The following is a 20,737-nucleotide window of genomic DNA, read 5'->3' on the forward strand; positions in this document are numbered from 1 at the left end:
TAGCTCACATAGTGTTTGGCCGGTGTTGTTGTCTATCTACAACATTCCACCGTGGCTGTGTAACAAGAGGAAATTCATGATGATGCCACTTTTGATCTCAGGTCCACTTCAGCCCGGAAATGACATCGACGTGTACCTAAGGCCAGTTGTGGATGACCTCAAGAAGCTTTGGTCAGACGGTGTCAAGGTATATGATGGGTTCAAGAAGGAGTCATTTGACCTGCATGCCATGGTGTTAACCACCATCACTGATATTCCGGGACATCGTTCGTTATCTGGTCAGTCTAAAGGAGAGAAAGATTGCTTTCAATGCTTAGATGACACCGAGTCTCTTTGGCTGAACAATTCAAAGAAGAGGGTGTACATAAGGCATCGTCGTTTCCTTCCCGGATCCCATCCTTACCGGAGCATGAAATGCCAGTTTGATGGCACGATTGAGACTGGTTCTGCCCCGAGGCATTTCACCGGGCGTGATGTTTATGACCAGGTAAAGGATGTCAATGTTACATTTGGGAAGAACACAAAGAGTGCCCTTGGAAAGAGAAAGCACAAGGAAGAAGTTGCCGATAAGAGGTGGAAGAAGATGTCAATTCTATGGGAACTACCCTATTGGAAAGACTTAGCAGTTCGCCACAGCATCGATGTCATGCATGTGAAGAAGAATGTTTGTGGGAGCTTGCTCGGAACACTCTTGAATAGCAAGGGGAAAAGCAAGGACCATGCAAATGCACGAGCAGATATGGGAGAAATGGATATAAGGCCCGAGTTGCGTCCCGATGGCGCTAGTGGCCAACTACCATTATCTGCCATAAATCTAACTAGGGAAGAGAAGCAGGAGCTATGCAGCTTCTTTCGTAGTGTGAAAGTTCCCTCTGGATACTCAGCAGACATCAGGAAACTTGTGGCGGCAAAAGAGAACAAGATGCTCCCCATGAAGGCCCATGACTGCGATGTCATGCTCACAACAATGCTTGCGGTCGGGATCAGGAACATTTTGCCAGAAAAAGCCCGAATGGCAATCATGAGCCTATGCTTCTTCTTCAACGCAATATCGCAGAAGGTTATTGATGAGAAGTCATTGGACAAACTTGAGAAGAACATTTTTGAGACGATGTGTCTTCTAGAGGCATATTTCCCACCGACATTCTTTGATGTATCCATTCACCTCATTGCTCATCTGGTCAAGGAAATAAGGTACCTTGGTCCCGTGTTCCTCCATCATATGTATCCTTATGAGAGGTTCATGAGTACTTTGAACAGATATACAAAGAGTCGAGTTCATCCTGAGGGAAGCATGGTCCAGGGTTACTCTGCTGAGGAGGTAGTTGATTGGTGCCTTGGTTACATCGATCCTAGAAATCCAATTGGCATATATAAGTCCCGCCATGAGGGAAGGCTAGCGGGGATAGGGACTCTTGGGAAGAAGACACTCAATCTAGATCGAGAGGACTTTCGACGAGCTCACTTTCTCGTATTGGAACACACAACAGAAGTCAGTCCTTACATCGATGAGCATAAGGAGCAGTTGCGTCAAGCGAATCCAAAGCGGAGCGAAGCTTGGATAGCGAGGGAACATATGAAGGGATTCAACTTTTGGTTCAAAAAACGGATCCACAATTTGAGCTCTTGCACGGATGAAGGGCTTCGAAACCTAGCAGAAGGCCCTTTGTTCACAGTCACAAGTTACCAAGGATATGACATAAATGGCTACACATTTTACACCTTGGCTCAAGACCAGAAAAGCATTTACCAAAATAGTGGTGTTCGTATAGATGCTCTTGACAACAATCATATGCAGAAGGATGCATACTATGGTCAAATAGAGGAGATTTGGGAGCTCACTTATCCTGGACTCGAGGAGCATAGCTTCAAGATCCCCATTTTCCGGTGCCGTTGGGTTAAGGGCAAAAGGGGCGTCACGAAAGATGAATATGGATACACCACGGTTGACTTTGACCATGTTGGCTACAAGGATGAACCATTCGTACTTGCATCTCAGGTTTCCCAAGTCTTTTATGTGCTTGACACGAGAAATAAGAAACGCCTCGTAGTTCTCCCCGGTAAAAAACGGGTTGTCGGAGTTGAAAATGTTGTGAATGAGGAAGAGTACAATCAATTTGATGAAGTCCCTCCTTTTGGTGATTGGGTCCTTCCTGTGATCCTGGAGAGTGAGGAAACTCCATACTTACGACAAGGTCATGTAGAAGAAGCCACCATGGTAAAAGGCCGCAGAAAACAACAAGTACGCAAAAACTGATGCTATTTTATTAGAATTGATGCTCTCAACAGTTTGATGGTAAGTATGCAGAGCAGAGGCAACTGGGTCGATTATTTGATGGTAAGTATGCCCTTTCCAATTCTTTTTAATAGTCACTTTGGATGTGGTTCATATATTCCACTTGTGCTGCATTTCAGTCGTAACAGATGGAGTACAGTTTAACTAATGGGTTACTTCCTCTTTCAGAGATTGTGCTTACTATTTTGAGGATTGCTGCTCAGGGCCATCTATTTTGTCATGGAGCTCTGTGAAGGTGGTGAGCTATATGACCGGATTAAGAAAGAAACAGTGAGCAGAAGGCTGCAGATCTTATCAGAATTATTGTTGGCATCATAGAGAACTTTCATTCACTTGGTGTGATGCACCGGGATCTCAAGCCAGAAAACTTCCTCTTACAGGATAAAGACAATGATTTGTCAATAAAAGTATGAACAGCTGATCAAACAGAATAAAAACATATTTTATTTATCAAGCAGAATAAAAACATATTTTATTTAGTGCCAATGAATTCCATATTCTGAGTAGGCATATTTCCCATGTAACTAGATAGCATGAAAAAATGAAAATATGTGTATGCAAGTAAAATACTGTAACATATTCTAGCTGACCACTGGGCTTTGATTTCTGTGGTTGAACTAAGTTGTCTGACCAATCTTGCAACCAGAATAAATTTAGCTGATCACTGAACTTTCTTCTCTGTGTGACTGATGACTGAAAAATCTTCTCTGATCAATCTTTATGTCTGATCATAGCCTGAACATGTTTGCACTCGGGCACATCCTTTGCACTAGCTGTTTGCTTTGTTATTCTTGATTGATTTTCTGTCTAGAGAAAGAGAACTTGTTGGCTGACCGACCATGTTGGATCGACTGCCAGAAGCTGTCGCAGGACGCGTCGAGCCACGCAGCGCAGAACGACCGGCTGCCGATCCAGATGGTGGTGCGCGTGCTCTACTTCGAGCAACTATACAGGAAGCAACTATACAGAAGCAAAAAATACAAAAAAAGTACCAGCTAAGCAGAGAAATGAGAGCATTTCTGAACCTGTAACATTTCTGAACAGAGCTGAATCTGTAGCATGGCATGTGATCAGCTTTGATCTTCAACTCTGTATTTTTTTCTCCAATAGTCCAGCTCCATACTTGTTCTGCACACTGTAGTAGTGTGGGACACATGACTACCTGAGTGCATACTGAAACAACTCAGCAGTTGGTGCATACTGAAACACAATGCACTGAGTGCATATTGCCATCACGACCAAGAACTGGAAACAAACTAGTGAATCAGGGCATGCTTATCCTGTCTCTGCTCTGCGTACTCTGAACCTGGGTGTACTCCATCCATTTCTCACAGTCCTCTTTATTCCTAGTAATTGTACAATAAATCACCACCACAGATAGCTATTTGCTTGTACAACTAAGTCCATTTTCATATCTCTAAATTTCTGCACATATTCAGCAAAAAGAATACATCAAAAATCAGTGGAAAGAATAATAAATGACTCATGCACATATTCAAATCACTCATTTCCAAGATCACCAAGACTGAAGTGACAGTTGTGCTTATAACAAATAATGGACACACCAGCAGAGCGTATTATACAGAGCTTTTTTGTTTGGGCCGGAAACCTACAGGCCCATTAACTCCCTCTTCCCTCTCCTGCATCCCACTCCCATATCCCAGCCGCCTCTCTCTCCCACATCCCGCTCGTGCTCTCTCCCGCAGCCGCCTCTGTCTCTCCTGCAGCCCTATCGCATACGCCGCCGTCTCTCCTGCAGCAGCCATTCACGAGCAGGACGACGCAGCCCAAGTTAAGAGATGCTCCTTGCACTGATTCGTTTTGTTTCTCATGGCGCTGATTTGGTGGTCAGGAGCTGATTTGTTTCTCATGGGATTTGGTTAGGTCAGGAGGTGAAGATGGTGTAGACGACACAGGAGCAGGCGGAGGGCAGCCGCTGCGCGGCTTCGTCGGTGGCTGGCCGAGTTTGGACCCCGGCTGGAGATCCAATTAACTGATCCAATTAACAGCTGCTCCAATTGCAGCTGTGAAATTCAATCCCTGAAAGGTGCGCCAAAGCCTCCCATCTTTGTCTGCCCCTATTTGCAACATGAGTACCATCCTTATTCAGATGTTATACCTTGTACAAATGCTTGAGTTGAAATGGTTTTGCATATTCTAAATTTGTTGTTACTCTGTGCCAATCGAAACATTGGTCTTGTGAGCGAGCCGCAAGAGCCCCTGTAGTTTGTTGCGTTGCTCTGTTATTCACGAGTAGTTTCTCTATGCTAGCAACAACAGTAGTTGTTATTGGTTGTTGTGTGTGGTTGATTTAATCCCATGAATAGGCTGTCTTTAGTTATCCAGCAGCAACACCATATTGGAGAATTTTCAGTGCTTCCAGATAGAACTGAGGACATGGACTGGGTTTGTGAGAGGAGAGCCTGATCGGATTGTATGCCATTTGTTGTGTTTCCTAGGTTGTTTATGATGTAGAAAACACATTTATATGGAGAGTATGTTCTCTCCATATATACATGGACCTCACCAGCACTATTTAAATGAAATGTTGAGCTATAGAATAATTAGGTTTGTGACCAAGGAAGTTACAGTTAAGGTTTTGATGCAACTTTTGACATTGAGATGATGTTAGCTTGACTGACAGTCCACTAATTTCCTCCCAACTTTAGTCACTGGCTGGAGTAGATTATTTTTTCTTGGACTCAAACTCTGAAGTAATTATGTCATGCAATCTTTTGTGTGGAGGTGACACTGCATAGCAATAATTTCTTGAATATTACCTTACTGATCCACAGAAAATGATTTAAGTCTATCAAGTATTCTCAGAAGATTGCAGGTGCACTTGTATGACTTTTTTTCATTCTTTTGCTGTGTTATTAAGTCTGTTAGTTGAGAACAAGAATCTTGTAAAGTTTAGTTTTAGTCTAACAGATAGACTCAATTTTTTTAGGAATTGCCTACCTGTTCTGGATTTACCTGCTGGGCTTATTAGAGTTAAATTGCCTGCATATGTTATCCTTTCATATCAACTTTTCATAGTAAACTCTTAAGGAATTCTCAGAACATGGTAATACATCTGTGGTAATTTTTTTGGGATGCCCTGATGGATTTTGCCATTGCCAGATTACATAATTAGTCATTCCTTTTTATTTTCCCTAATGGAGTTTTTATATAATAATGTTGTCATGTGTTGCAGTTGAACTGCTACATCTGCACTTCCATTTTCTTTATTCTAATGTGATCTTTTACCACTTTGATAGGTTCTGCTGCTGTTGGCTGCACTCCAGAATTTGATTCCCCTCTCTGGCCTGACCAGTACGTGCAAGGTGCTAATCAAAATGGTAAGCTATCACTGCCCACAATCATTTTAAGTGTTTAGCAGATTTCTAGTATCTAAATTAGTCTTGTGCAATATGTTGAACCACATCTATCTTGAGTGTGTTTGATAGGTGTCTTCCGTGGAATCTTCATCAAGTGGTGACGACGAAGCGGGGGGAGAAGCTGTTTCTGAGGAAGTAGAATCACCTATTGATGACGAGCAGCAGCACCCTGTGCCTGTGCCTGGTCCAATGCGTCGAGCTCGAAAACCAAGGACACCATCTAAGTGGCCGACTGACAAGATTGCTGTCACCGAGATTAGTCCAGATGGGATGCCAACCGAGGTGAAAGCTAAACGAAGATTGCGGTTGCTTGCTGGTTTGATTGCTAGGCAGAAGCTATCGTTAGTTATGCCATCATTCAATGACCTTACTGATAAGGACAAATGGAACTTGTTTGAGAAATATGTCATGGACTATTTGGTGTTCCCAGATGCAATGAAGCCTATGGGGTTTAGTGCTGCAATGAAGATGATATCTAAGAGTTGGAGAAACCACAAAAATAGGCTAGTAACCAATTTTGTCGATAAAGACCTCTGTCCCTTAAAGCATTATCCGTACATTGAACGTGAAGATTGGGAGGAATTTGTGGCATTGAAGCAGTCTGCAGCAGCAGTAGCGGCAAGTGAAAGATACAAAGTGATTCGGCAAAAGAATGTGCACAACCATCGTCTGGGCACTGCAGGGTACGAGGGAAAATTGAAATAGTGGGAGGCAGAGGATGCAGATTTATCCAGTAAAGGCATCTCTAACCCATGGGATGAATACCCTGAAGGCCGCCATAAGTGTTGGCTGCGAGCAAGGAGTAAGCTTGTTGTGTCAAAAGATAAAGCTGATATCATTTGGTCACAGGAAGCAACAGAAAAAATCTCTGAACAGATTAAAGAGAAGCAATCAGCCGCAGAATCCTCGGGCATCACTTGGGTCAGGGAGAAGGATGTGCTAACTGCATGTTTGGGTCCTGAACAGCCAGGTCGTGTGCGCGGTGTTTCAAGTTACACTGGCTGGAAGCATGCATGGCCTGAATGTTCTAGCATGTACAGAAAGAGAAAGAGGACTGATGTGGATGTGGAAGCGATAGCAGCTCAAGTTAGAGAAGATGTTACAGCTCAAGTGAGAGAAGATGTTACAGCTCAAGTCACAAAAGAAGTGACAACCAAGGTCACCAAAGAGGTTAGCGCCAAGGTCACACAGGATATCATGGCCTATCTTGCAGATCAAGGGTTTCAGGTAAAACCACCACCTTCTAGGACCCCTAGCCCTGCTTGCGGACGGAGGAGCAGTTGTTGCTCAGCCACCAATGATTTGGACTTGGAGAACATTTCAATTGATCCGGATACCATTGATCTTCTTCAAGAGCCAACCCAGTGTTCCCTTATTGCGAACCTTAGAGGCTATCAAGCTGTGGTTGCAGAGGGTCGGGTGTTCCCAAAGGAAACTGAATTGCAGTCAGTCCAAATAGACCACGAGCATGCAGTAGTCCAAGTGGAATATGTACATCCAGGTTATGAGAATCATGTGCTGCAGCCACCCCCAGATGATGATACAAATACACTTGGAGAAGCTCTACTAAAGAGAATACAGTGGAGGAGGCTGCACATTCTAGTCAACAGTACACAACCATCCTTATCTCAGCCAAATGAGATCACAAAGAGTTCGAAGAGTGCTTCAAAGGGCACTAGTGCTATTATTTCTACAAAGCTACTTGCGGGGGCCAAGTCAACTTCAAATCATCAATCTCCTGCCACATCTGATGCAACAAATAGTGTGCCAAAGGACCATACTGCCAATCCTACAAAAAATCCAAAGAGCTCAGAGATGGGGGGTGTTGCCAACACTATGCTGCCCACACACCCAAAAGTGGGTATTGGATCTCTTGGAGGGAGTGGAAAGCCACCCATGCAACATAAAGGGGCTAGTAAGGCTGCTGGAGAGAGTGTAAATCCACCCATACAGCAAAAAGTGTCTGTTAAGGCTGCTGGAGCGATTACAAAACCACAACAGCAGCAAAAATGGTCTTCTAAGTACAAATGTGGTCAGCCATTTCTCCCATCATTGGACCTCAAGCGGGTAGGACCTGCATGCGCTGCTCTTCACGCTCATTACATGAAAGACTGTGTCGACACTGAGAAGAATGGCATATTGGTTAGGTTCAAGGGTATTTATATGTTGAATTCATCTGACTTTGAGGTTGGGCTTGTGAGATACAATCATCTACATGACCTCTTCAACTTTAGCGCATTGGATGGCTCCCTTCTTCGATGCTTGACACTGTAAGTTACAAATGATCATAACTAATTGTTTACCACTAAACTTCAGTGTAGTGAACCTCATTTTAGTTGCAGAACCCCATTTTACTATATAGATTATCTTTATCACCAAACTTTTGGCTTCTTGTCATCTCTTAGTGTTAATTACTACTTGTTCTGGTGCTAGTAACTTAGTCTATAAATGTGTGAAATCTTAGAGGATATGGTTAACCTTTAAACTCTGATATTACACATGTTTTATTGATACTGATACTAGCTAAAGCACTATGAGCAAAATTATGGTTTATATTTGAGTTGAGGCCCGCATGTTTTTTTGGTAGCGGATTTCAAATTTACATATTACATGTTCTTTCTTGTTTTTAGATCCCTGGTTGTAGAAGCTAAGGCTAAGGACATTCCTGTGGGCTTTCTTGATCCACAACTGATGTCACTGGACAACATAAAGTATGATAGAGTGGCTGTTCTTCGCTATGTGCAAAAGGCCTTCACTAAATATACCAGTAAAGAGTATATAATGTTTGCCTACAATTCTGCTAACCATTGGATTGTTGTGATATTAATTCAAAAGTGGGATAAGGTCATATACCTTGATTCCAACAGATCTGGAAACCATGATTTTAGCATGTTAAAATTGTTGATTGACGAGTGAGTTCTTTGCTAACCTACTTGACTTGTTTCATAAATGCCAATGTTATTGAACGAACATAATGAGGCATATATGTGTGATGAACTCTTCGATGTAGGGCTTTTGCAGCACACACCAGCAAGATGAAAGATAAGCCAAATCCACTGACACACGCTCTTAAATATGCCGTAAGTGCTTCCAAATAAAATTCAGTATTGTGCCTCTAGTGTATTCAGATTGTGTTCAACTTCCATTTTCAATTAATTGTGTGTATTCACATCTAATTCAGTAAGTGTATTATGTACTATATATATTTGTTGCAGTGCCATCAGCAATCTAATTCCGGCAAGGGATCCGCCTTCTTTGCTGCACACCACCTGACTATAGTCATGGACAAGACAAACTTGGAATGCCCAGAGGTATTCACATCTAATCCTGCTGAGACATTTATGTAATGTATTTTATGCTAGTTATATTAGTACGAATGGAGTTGCCCAAAATGAACAATTTAGAATTTTGATGCATGACAGGTTATATGCAAGTGGTTCTCGTGTTAACATATATGTGTGCTCCTCCATTTGCTACCAGCTTTTGTATCTTAAATATTTTCTGGAGCTGTTACGTGACTACAGTTCTACCTTGACACAGGAGTTTGAAGTGTTGACGAGGCCATTCGATGGGTACAGCATCAGAGAAAGGTTGGCAACGTTCTTAGTGGAAAAAGTCATCAACAATAAAGGAGAGTTCCATCAGCCTAGCTAGTTAACCACTAGTGATGTGTAATTGCCATTATTATGGTAAGGTGATGTAATGTGTGTGACTGAACATATAAGTTAATAAGTAGATTTCGAACAAGTTATGAACTGGTTGTGAATCTGTCAATGAATTTAATATAAATGTGAATCGGTTCAATGCAATGTGTTTGAAGAGTTGATGTGATTGTGTATTGATATTGATAACTTTCATATGTGTGCTGTCAACATTCCATAGTCTGATGAACAAAATGAGTGACACTTGAACTACACACGTCACTTGTAACATGCCAGCTGTGACACGTTTGGTTGGTACGCGTCACTAGTATCGACTTATCAGTGACTCGTAATTTCAACGCACGTCGCTCCTACCACATTTATCAGTGACGCGTATTCTCAATGCCCGTCACTCATACATGTGTACCAGGAATGTTAGCAGTGACGCGTGTCCTCAGTGCGAGTCACTAAAATGACCTTACCAGTGACTCAGTTTCTATTAACGCGTCACTACTATATAAAGTTTAGTGACGCGTATAGCCAATACGCGTCGCTGGTATGTTAAAGACGTGTCACTGAAAATTTATATCAGTGACTCGTGTAGTGAAGACGAGTCACTGGTAATTTATAGCAGTTACTGATATATTTACATCAGAGACGTGATAAAGGTGACGCGTGCTTTCCGCGTCACTAAAGATCATCTAGACGCGTCACTAATTAGCTTTTTTGGCATAGTGCCTCCTCCATGTCCCCTCGAGAAGGCCTGTCACCTCATCCACACCCTCGAGCGTCCACACAAAGAGGAGCCCAGGAGTCGCGTATGTCTTCCCTGAGCCCTTGTTGTTCGTCTTTTCCAGGATGGAATCAGTAGATCTATCTCCCGCACCACAAGCCTGAGACCGCCTGATCCTCCGCCATCCTCATGAGGGTTTGAGCGCACCAGCCTCAAGCGGCGGTGGCCGCCTTCTCTCCATCCATCTCCTCCGAGCTTACATAGATCCAGCCAGACCACCACGGATCCGGCGTAGACCATCGTGGATCCAACCTCCACTGAGATAAGGAGATGAGTTGATCTTGAATTTTCGACTTCGGTTCAACTCCTTAAGTTCAGTTTAAACATGGAAGATATCTACATTACTGATCATAAACAAGTGCCCAATCTTTGGCTACAAAAGACCTGATACAAAAAGGAATACTGTCCACCACGGGATCAGTACCCTGACTCAAACTTGCCCCAAGGGAAACTAAATTATGGTCTACCAAATTACAAGAACGATGATTATGAATTACATCAAAGGCAGCAAAGTTAGTAGATAAAAGGTTCTTTAATTCCCATATGAGACCATGCGCTGAAGATCGATCAATTTCTAGAAAGGTAACAGCCTGTACCACCATAGAAGCATCTGTTGCCAGAATTACCTTTTGAATCCCCAGATCAGGTGCCCTCCGTACGGCGTGCAAACAAGCAAAAAGTTCAGCATGGAAAGCCTCTCCAACGTTCGACAGTACGCTGTACCCTGAGCTAATGACACCTCCATCAGCACCTCTTATCATAAAACCCCATTCTCTTGATTTGTCGCTTAGGCCTTGTTTAGTTCCAAAAATTTATGGAAAAATGATACTGTAGCACTTTCGTTTTTATTTGACAAACATTGTCTAATCATGGAGTAATTAGGATTAAAAGATTCGTCTCGCGATTTACAGATAAACTATATAATTAGTTTTTATTTTTATCTATATTTAATGTTCCATGCATGTGCCGCAAGATTCGATGTGCAGGGAAATGTTGAAAAATTTTGGGTTTTTGGGTTAAACAAGGCCTTAGCTTATATGCTCCATCCCAATTCAGTTTCGAGCCTATTCATCACTTGGCAGAAAAAACTATGACTGTATTCGCTGATTTATTGTAAGAGAAAAACATTGTTGAATGATTTTCCACTAATATTTCAAAGTTGGCTGTAATCCTTTTTCACAGCGCCCAATAGAGGGCCATTCTAGCGCTCAAATCACCATAAATATATAAATGTCATTCTCACTTCTCGATAAGGTAAATATTTTTTTATTTGATCTATACATAAAATCATTAATATTTATGGTGCATAATATAATTAGATTAAATAAATAAATAAATAAGAAACCTATTCGCAAATAAAAACATCACTAATATTTTTATAAATCGGCCCTGTTTCCCCTTGCTAAATTTTAGCTAACTAAATTTTAGTTATTTTAGTAGCTAACGTTCCAAACACATTGACTAAAAAGAGCTAAAAGACTTTAGTTTCATTAGTCACCTAAGAGTAGCTAAAATAATTTTAGCTAGCTAAAATTTAACAAGGGGAACCAAACAGACCCCTAGTCAAATTTATTTTTTATGAAGCCCAAAATAGCACTTATTTTGGAATGGAGGGAGTATGTCTCAAAATATGTATAAGACTATGTTAAATAAGATAATTTTAATATAGTAGTTTTCGCAGAAAGCTGGGAGAAGTGCACTTGCCTAATACAAGACCCAAACTCCAAATCTGGTGGCTACAGAACTGGGTTATCCCTAAGCCATGATGTTTGTGTAAGGAAGAATAAATCCAATGCTCCGAATGCCAATCACAAACATAAGTCTATCTAGATTAACCCCAAGTCAAACTTTTGTAACTTTTATCTATTTACCAGCAATATGCCAGTATCTATCAAATATGCTATCCTGATATAAACACAAAAGATATATATTAAGAAAATGTAATTTTGTAAAAATAAATATATATTATGAAAGTATTTATAATAAATATATTAAAGTCAACCTTGTTTTGTGAACGTACATATAATTTTAGCTATGTGGGTAGTCAAAGTTAGGCCTTGTTTTGTTCACCCCAAAACCCTAAAATTTTTTAAGATTCTCCGTCACATCGAATCTTGCGGCACATGCATGAAATATTAAATATAGTCAAAAACAAAAACTAATTACACAGTTTGCATGTAAATCGTGAGATGAATCTTTTGAGTCTAATTAGTCCATAATTGAATAATATTTACCGCAAACAAACGAAAATGCTACAATGTCCCGAACCAAAAATTTTTGAAAACTAAACAAGGCCTTAGAAAATTTTAATTGGTATTCAGATTGGAGGAAGTATCTAATGACTAATACTATAATTGATTCCACTTTGAACGTTTAAATATGGAAGCCAAGCTCGTGGGCGAATATGTTTTTCTTTGAGAGTTGATCAAATCTGTTTTTAGGAATGACATCGTTTAACTGTTCCAAAGATAAATACTCCCTCCGTCCAAGTACGACCTCCGAGCAGCACGTGCATCCGCAAGCAAAGCTCCCCTCCCGCGCGAGCCCTTCCTCCGGCGGGTCCCGCCCGCGCGCCCGCCTCCAACCCAGCCCGCCCCGCCCCGGCTAAAACCCTCCCCTGTTCCCATGTTCCTCCTCAGAGCCACCAGCAGCAGCACCACCACGGCCACCTCCTCGCTCCTCCTCCGATGCCGTCCGCTCCCCTCGCCTAAAACCCTAGCACTCGCCCCGCCTCCTACTATCCTCCCCTTCTGCTTCCGCTCCCGCCTCTCCGCCTCCGCATCCTCCGCCTCTCGCCGCCGCCGTGCGACCGCGGCAGCCGCTGCAGGCAAATCCGGGGAGAAGAAGCCGCCGACCGCGAGGGCCAAGCAGGCCGACGCAGGGCCTGCAGCGGCGGCGGCGGCCGGAATGTCGGCCTCCGGTGGCGGATCCTCGGGGAAGCGCACGGTGGCGGACGTGCTGATGGGGAACGCACGGGCCGCTGCCAGCAAGGCGAAGAAGGCAGCGCCGTCGCCGAAGAAGCCCCGGGCGAAGGCTGACGGCGCGGAGGCCGAACTGGAGGCTGCGGCGGTAGCGGAGAAACCGCCTTCGCCGGTGAGGTCCAAGCGGGCGTCGTCCCCAGCGAAGTCCCCCAAATTGCTGGCTGATGGGTCTACATCGCCGGCTAAGTCCAAGGGTCCAGCCGCGGCCGCTCAATTGGATGCGGCGAAGGAGAATTCCCCGTCGCCAAAGAGGTCCAAAACCCTAGCCGCTAAATCCGACACCCAGCCTTCTGGTGAAGGTGTTGTCTCGCACACCGATGGGAAGAAGGGGTCACCCGCGCCCACCAAGGCTAAAGGCCAGGCTTCGCAACAAGAGGAGAAGAAGCGGGCCACTTCACCCAAGAAGGCTAAAACCACAGATTCCGATTCGGCAAAGACAGAGGAGAAGAACACCACCCGGGCCACTTCACCCAAGAAGGCTAAAACCACAGATTCCCGAAAGGCAGAGGAGAAGAACACCACCCTAGAGCTAAAGAAGAAAGGCAGTGAGTTTGACCCGATGGCTGCTGCCTATTGGAAGCCTGGTGAGCCCGTGCCATTCCTGTTTCTGGCTCGGGCACTTGATCTCATCTCCAACGAGAGTGGCCGCATTGTTATTACAGAAATCCTATCAAACGTGTTTCGCACAGTGATGGCAACAACACCGGATGATCTCCTCGCAACTGTGTACCTCTCAGCCAACCGGATTGCGCCACCTCATGAGGGGATTGAGCTTGGGATTGGGGATGCATCAGTCATCCGTGCACTTGCAGAGGCATATGGACGCAAAGAGGAGCACGTTAAGAAGGACCTTAAGGTTGTTAAGTTGGTTACATGTTTGTTCATCACTTCAACTTCTATGGAATTGGAGGCTTAAATTGATTTGCTGTTTCTTTTGGCGATTGTAGGAATTGGGTGATTTGGGGCTTGTGGCAAAAGCAAGCAGGTCATCGCAGAAGATGATGTTTAAGCCAAAACCACTGACAATAGCTCGGGTGCTTAGCACTTTTCGGGCAATTGCAAAGGTTCTATATCACTTCTCGCATTTCTAATGCTGAATATTTCCCCAGCAACCTTTATTCTGACTTGATATCTCAACATGGAATTGAACTGCTTTCATTGGGATTTGGGACAATGATTGATGTCGAAATATGCACTATTAGAAGTAAAATCACAATATGTAGTGAGGCTGGGATTTGAGTCCCAGAGTGGATAACTTCCATAATGCACTATTACACAGTTTCACTTAAGAAATCGTTTAACAAGTATATATTCTTTTATCAAGGAATCGGGCAAAGACAGTCAAGATAAAAAAAGAAACCATATGAAGGGACTTCTTGTTGCTGCTACTGACTGTGAACCCCAGTACATCACACGCCTTCTTCAGGTAAATCATGGAATGTTCACTTAGTGCACTTCCTTTGTGTCCTGTCTATTCATTGCTTGCCTGAATTGTTACTTGCCACAGTCAAAGATGAGGATTGGGCTGGCAGAGAAAACTGTCCAAATGGCTCTTGGGCAAGCTGCTGTATATTCTGATAAAAATTCTTCGCCACCAAAAGTTCAATCACCTTTCGAAGAGGTTACACTCTGTTTTATGCTTTTATTTACACTCTTATATTTGTTTTGACAGGATCATTGAAATTCTTTTATTGCCTGCACATTATATTTTTGTTAGTATCTTTAATCGGCTCTTCAGCCATGGTAGCATGCAACTATGCAATACATGACTCACAAGGTTCTATTCTATGTGTTTCTTCAATATCCTTAATTCTAATTTATTGATGACTTTTTGTGCTGTTAGAAATCGTGCTTTGCAAACGTGAGAATAAACAATGTAATAATAATGTACTGTTGCCACAATGTTCCATGGAAATGGTCATGAAGAAAGTTATTGTGACCCACGGGTTTTATCCTCTTATATAGGGGCCTCAATCAAATAGTTAATACTGTGCATATTAATATACCTATATGGCTATATCTCATTCTTATCTGAGTTTCTCTTGCTTATATGTGGAAGATTGATTTGATATGCATGGTGAACACCTTTTATTCCTAACATTGCCGCTGCAATTGGTCATTTACTGATTTTATTGTATTTACTCATGAAGGCTGCAAAAATAATTAAACAAGCATATTCAGTTCTTCCAATATATGATAAAATTGTCCCAGCGATACTTGAAGTAGGAGTTTGGAAGCTTCCAGAGACATGCAAATTTTCCATAGGTGTCCCTGTTGGCCCTATGTTAGCAAAAGCAACAAAATCTGTCTCAGAGATCATTGACAAGTTTCAGGGTCTTGAATACACTTGTGAGTACAAGTATGATGGTGAAAGGGCTCAGGTATCATCAATCCTCATGGCGTTTATTGCTTCTAATATGATACTTTGACCCATGTTCATCTAAGCTAACACTTCATAATTTGGAATTTAGATACATTGCATGGAGGATGGTTCAGTAGAGATTTATAGTCGGAATGCTGAAAGAAACACTGGAAAGTATCCAGATGTTGTTGATGCAGTTTCTAGGTATACTTCATTTTATAATCTCGCCTACCAATACATTTCTGAATCTCCAACTGAAGAAGCACTGGAAGTAGTTAATACTAGTAGCCTTGAGTATCCTGTGATTTGTGCCATGCAGATCGGAGTTATCATGGTCTAAATTTTCTATCAGTTTGGTTTTAAAACTGTTCTGTGAATTTGCATATGGTGTAATGGTTTTCTAAGTTCCCACATGGTAAAATGTTAAATTTTTGAGGTCTGATTTTGATTCCTTTTCTCACCTTTCAAATGTAAGACACCTCAGATTTGCTTTCTCCATCTTTGTTCTTGTCTTCTTTAGAGGTAGAATTCTATAGCCTATGACACTTTCCCCCTGGCACTGCCAGTTCTGAATTCCTTATATCTTAGTGATATGAGTTGTTTTTGGATGTATTCATTAAGGGCTCGTTCGGTTGGGTGAACCAGGAACCCTTCCAACTGATAAAAAACTAGTAATAAATTAGTGAAGCAATGTTTTCAGGTCGTCCGATTAATCGCGATTAATCGTCCTGGTCGGTCAGGAGTGCTTGATTAGGAGGTGCGACGCGACCAGGTCGACCAGAAACCTGGTCGTCCGATTAGTCGTCCACTTATTGCGATTAATCGTCCAATTAGGACATGGATGACCAGGTTTTGTGCCCTGTTTTTGGGCTTTTTTGACTGGGCAGATATGTGGGGGGTATGGAGATGCTGTTGGTTGTCCTAGTTCTCCAGAAATAGTTAAGAAGGAGATGTTGGTTTACATCAAAAAGAGTTCAAGGACTGTTCTAGAGGCGCCAGTACAAGTTGAAGATGAAGAGGAATGTTGGTTTACACTAATGCAGTCTTGATGCTTCCTTTATTGTGTATAATATAGTGTATATATAGAGGTATATATATATATATAGGTCGACCAGCTGATATGCCTGGACGACCAGGGACGACCAGGGTCGATTAATCGACCTGGTCGCCGATTGATCGCGATTAATCGCCTGGTCGGTCCCAGGTCGACCAGGATCGACCTGCCGACCAGAAAACATTGTAGTGAAGTATTCTGGTAGGAATGGATCCAGTGTTGGTTCCCTGCCAAACGAACAGGACCTAAAGCTGAAGCCATCTCGTTCTGTTTTTGTCATGTGTGCCCACATATACCAGCTTTGTCAAGCTAATTTGGTTACTGGCTCAATAATTATCTACCCAAATTTGTGTTCTCTCATGCACTTTTAATTACCGATGATCTTACGTTTAGCATGCCATTGCAGATTTAGGAAGCCTACAGTCAAATCATTTGTCTTGGACTGTGAAATTGTTGCCTATGATCGTGAAAAACAGAAAATTTTGCCTTTTCAGGTTTGTATTTTAATTATATCTTAATTTCCAGTTAGGTTACATTCAAAGTGGCCATCCTATAAATATCTGAGCATGCAAAAGGTGCTGTACACTAGAGCTATTTGATGTTCTAAACTATCCCTTTTAATTTTGCGACCTTGTCCTGTTTACATTTGTGTATTTTCTGTTGCTAGTTGTGACTTGTAAGGAAGTAAGGACCAGTGATCGTTCTCCATCTCTGCAGATACTTAGCACAAGGGCTCGCAAGGGTGTTACCATAAATGACATCAAAGTTTCAGTCTGTACTTTTGGCTTTGATATTCTTTACATAAACGGGAAACCTCTTCTCCAGGAACAACTCAAAATTCGTCGAGAGGTACTGTACATCTGCACTGTAGATTCTTAACGTACAATATCATTTCATTCTGCTACTGAAAACATTATCTGTGCTATCCTTTGCATTCAATACATGGCAGCATCTTTACAACTCCTTCGAAGAAGTGCCAGGTGTTTTTCAATTGGCTACTGCAATTACATCAAATGACCTGGAGGAGATACAGAAATTTCTTGACACAGCTGTCAACTCCAGGTAACTGAAATTTCTAAAGCATACATTGGCCAGCTTTTTTAAATGTCTTCTACTAGTTCAATAGTTTCAAGGTCTCATTTGTGCTCAATAAATTTGGTTTAGGCACAAGATAAATAAAACACTGGATTGCAGCATTTGATTTGAAGTTTTGGGGATATGAATTATGATATAGGATCAGTTCAGTTTTGGATGAAAGTAAATGCATTACAATAAATTTTGAAGAATAATAGTTCTAAAGAAGAAGAAAAAAATCCATGCCTTTAAAGTCAGTCCCTTGGAAATGAAGTAATTATAAAGGTCATGCTTCAAACATTTATACGTTGTGATTGATGAAACATGACATTGTAGATGATTGCACATTTGCTTCCTGAATGATTCAGACGCAACAGTTTGAAGTCTTCTCCAATTTTTATCATGTCTAACCTAGACCCTCTGGCTGATTCTAGGCATATCCAACAACAAAGATTTTCTTACCATCCAACTTATTTACAGCAAATGCTATAGGGCTTTTCCTTGACTATCGCATAGACCATTCTAATTATATTGTTCTGAGAGGAAAACTTATAGATCTGTATTCAACTTGGATTGTGAAAAGAATATGCTAATTAAACTATGTTAGCTGTAGCATGTGTACATCATCACTCCTTGAAGCAATTTTTCTGTTCAGAGGAGTTTCACATGAAACTGCCAGTATAGCAATGTTAGGAAACATATGTATTATTTTAAACTTTCCTGTTGTTTTATTAACAAAATTAATTGATATATGAATTCTGAGTGAAGGATTGTGGAATGGTGATTTTTTTCTCCTATTTTTTACCAAGATCCTTTTCTGTGCACTAAGTTTTCATCTACTGAAGTTGTGAAGGGTTGATTATCAAGACATTGGATAAAGACGCTACATATGAGCCAGCGAAGCGATCAAACAATTGGTTGAAACTGAAGAAGGATTACATGGATAGGTAGTACATTGCAAGAATACTGATTTAACTCTCTTGCAGAACATGCAAATCTAGAAAATCATAGTGGCTGGCTATGCATATTCTATTTATCTCTTATGCTATGGTCAAAGATTCAAAATCTCCAAACATCATTTAGATTGATCTGTCTTGACTTTCTGTTACATCTGGGTCCATGTGCTGTATTTTAGTAGAAATTTATAAATAAAGCATCAATACTTGTGTTTCTAAAGTTATGTATCCTTGTTTCTTTTTGGCAGCATTGGTGACTCTTTGGACTTAGTACCTATTGCTGCCTTCTATGGTAGAGGAAAACGAACAGGTGGATGGTTCTTTTCCATCATGCTTATACTGATAAAAATAAAAATGAACTAAATTTAAGTGTTTCTTTCCCTCCTTGATATAACTGCCTCTTCTTCAAGTAATTTTTGCAGAGCTCAATTGCTTTAGTTTGTTTCTTTCATGCTAATGCATTTTTCTTCTGCCCTTGTTTTGCTTACTAGGTGTCTTTGGATCATTCCTCCTGGCATGCTATGATGAGCAGAATGAAGAGTATCAAACAATATGCAACATAGGTAGTTGCTTCTTCTTTTGAAAAAGCCCAAGCTTCTTAGATGAGTCCTTCATGCTTTAATCTTGATGCATTTAGGTACTGGATTTTCTGAGCAACAGCTTGAAGAACGTTCTGCGAGCCTTCGAAGTAAAGTGATAGAAAAACCAAAGGTGATACTTGAGCCTCTTGTTCAATGACTGGTTCTTATTGACAATTTGTTATTATTTTTGACGTCCTTCACATTAATGCTCTTGTTTGCACAGGCATACTATAGATTTGCTGACACAATGGACCCTGATGTGTGGTTTGAGCCATCAGAGGTAATGTGCATATTAAACCTCGATAACATACTATCATTTCACAATAATATATATACTTTGGTGTCTTTGAAAACTTTGTGTATGCTTGCAGATCTAAATCCATATGATTCTACCTATTTAAAACCACTCATTAAATTGTTTGGTTGCTGTTACATGTATTTGATGCATTTCATGTTTGCCCTGAAGATTGCTTGGGGTTAAGCCTGTTGTAGTTTAATTAACTTCATTTTCTCGTTTTTCTCAGGTGTGGGAGGTCAAAGCTGCAGATCTGAGCATAAGCCCTGTACATCGTGCTGCTAATGGTATAGTCGATCCCAATAAGGTTGGTAGTTTTATTTCCCATTGCCATTCCTCCCCATCTAGATTGTATACTTTTGATATATGATGGGAAGGCTAATGCTGAAATTGAATCAGGGTATCTCCCTAAGATTCCCTCGTCTGTTGAGATTACGTGACGATAAAAGCCCAGAACAAGCCACCACGTCTGACCAAGTTCGTTCACTGCCTCTTTGCTATTTTCAATTGTTTGATGTTTTGCATGTCTCAATTCGGATTGTGTCCAAATTTTGCAGGTCGCTGACATGTACCGGTCTCAAAAGATCAACCATGGTTATAACCAGGAGGATGAGGACGATGACTGATGCTGACTCATTTCTTGGGGCTGGATGGGATGGTCCACTGAGGTAAACACTAGTATTTACAGTTTCCAGCTTATTCTCAATCGTAATATTTTTATGATGATCATTGAACAGGTATTGACCAGAGCATGCGTTTCCAGTTTGTTCCGGCCTGATTCGAATGGCTTAGGGTATATTTAGATTTGTGCATTCCTCGTGATACTGTATCCTGCTTTAGTTTCTTTCTTTTTATTGTTTAACATGTGGATTCTGTGAGCTGACCAAGGCTCAATCAAACTGTACCGGTGGAAGTTGAGCTGTATTGACACTATTATTAGCACTAATATGCGTCACTCTTTTTCCCCCTCTTTTTAAAATGTGTCACTCTTTGTAGTTTTGAGATTTTTCATTTGAGATCGTTAAAATGCTCAAAACAAATTAATTGCATATTTAACATGAGGGTATTTTTGATTTCTTATACTAATACCGTTAGAGTCAAATCTAATGGAAGTGGCATAAAGAGCAAGAGTTCAAAGCTGTGACATCTATGAGAACTCAATTTTTTTAATAGCTTATAGTAATTACCAACTTTTATATAATATGTAAAAGCCTCAAATTAGAGTCGGTTTTGGATATAGTATAAGAATATATAAGAAGACAAATACACCGTTTCAACAGTTTTAATATTATTTATAGATTTTTATCATGTCAAAAAGGAGGAA

General features: G+C 41.3%; 2 protein-coding genes across 4 annotated transcripts; both read left to right on the forward strand.

Moving 5' to 3' along the window:
- On the forward strand, positions 3,946-9,485 carry LOC8067380. Of its 3 annotated transcripts, none has more exons than XM_021446320.1 (8): positions 3,946-4,087; positions 4,181-4,343; positions 5,557-5,637; positions 5,746-7,946; positions 8,307-8,588; positions 8,687-8,756; positions 8,892-8,987; positions 9,217-9,485. In XM_021446320.1, the coding sequence occupies exons 4-8, from the start codon at positions 6,709-6,711 to the stop codon at positions 9,328-9,330; spliced, it is 1,800 nt and encodes a 599-aa protein (XP_021301995.1). In that variant the 5' UTR covers positions 3,946-4,087; positions 4,181-4,343; positions 5,557-5,637; positions 5,746-6,708; the 3' UTR covers positions 9,331-9,485. The 3 variants fall into 3 exon arrangements, with proteins under 3 accessions (XP_021301995.1, XP_021302041.1, XP_002464454.2); XM_021446366.1 differs by having other exon boundaries at positions 4,186-4,343; XM_002464409.2 differs by lacking the exon at positions 8,307-8,588 and having other exon boundaries at positions 3,947-4,087.
- Positions 12,721-20,408, forward strand: LOC8067120 (DNA ligase 1). The gene is made up of 18 exons (XM_021451213.1): positions 12,721-13,947; positions 14,039-14,155; positions 14,416-14,517; positions 14,599-14,712; positions 15,242-15,472; positions 15,563-15,657; positions 16,914-17,001; positions 17,225-17,356; positions 17,457-17,569; positions 18,427-18,528; positions 18,786-18,847; positions 19,029-19,100; positions 19,175-19,248; positions 19,342-19,398; positions 19,643-19,720; positions 19,813-19,890; positions 19,971-20,081; positions 20,151-20,408. The coding sequence occupies exons 1-17, from the start codon at positions 12,736-12,738 to the stop codon at positions 20,037-20,039; spliced, it is 2,796 nt and encodes a 931-aa protein (XP_021306888.1). The 5' UTR covers positions 12,721-12,735; the 3' UTR covers positions 20,040-20,081; positions 20,151-20,408.

This window comes from Sorghum bicolor, chromosome 1 (genome assembly GCF_000003195.3).
Source record: "Sorghum bicolor cultivar BTx623 chromosome 1, Sorghum_bicolor_NCBIv3, whole genome shotgun sequence".
Taxonomy (NCBI): domain Eukaryota; kingdom Viridiplantae; phylum Streptophyta; class Magnoliopsida; order Poales; family Poaceae; genus Sorghum; species Sorghum bicolor.

Excerpts from the sequence above, each read along its gene's own strand:
- LOC8067120 (XM_021451213.1), top strand. The coding sequence starts at position 12,736 with ATGTTCCTCCTCAGAGCCACCAGCAGCAGCACCACCACGGCCACCTCC. Across the intron at positions 14,713-15,241 it reads TTCAATCACCTTTCGAAGAG|GCTGCAAAAATAATTAAACA; the intron begins GTTACACTCTGT and ends TTACTCATGAAG. Across the intron at positions 15,658-16,913 it reads GTTGTTGATGCAGTTTCTAG|ATTTAGGAAGCCTACAGTCA; the intron begins GTATACTTCATT and ends ATGCCATTGCAG.
- LOC8067380 (XM_021446320.1), top strand. The coding sequence starts at position 6,709 with ATGTACAGAAAGAGAAAGAGGACTGATGTGGATGTGGAAGCGATAGCA. Across the intron at positions 8,589-8,686 it reads TTAAAATTGTTGATTGACGA|GGCTTTTGCAGCACACACCA; the intron begins GTGAGTTCTTTG and ends TCTTCGATGTAG. Across the intron at positions 8,988-9,216 it reads CAAACTTGGAATGCCCAGAG|GAGTTTGAAGTGTTGACGAG; the intron begins GTATTCACATCT and ends ACCTTGACACAG.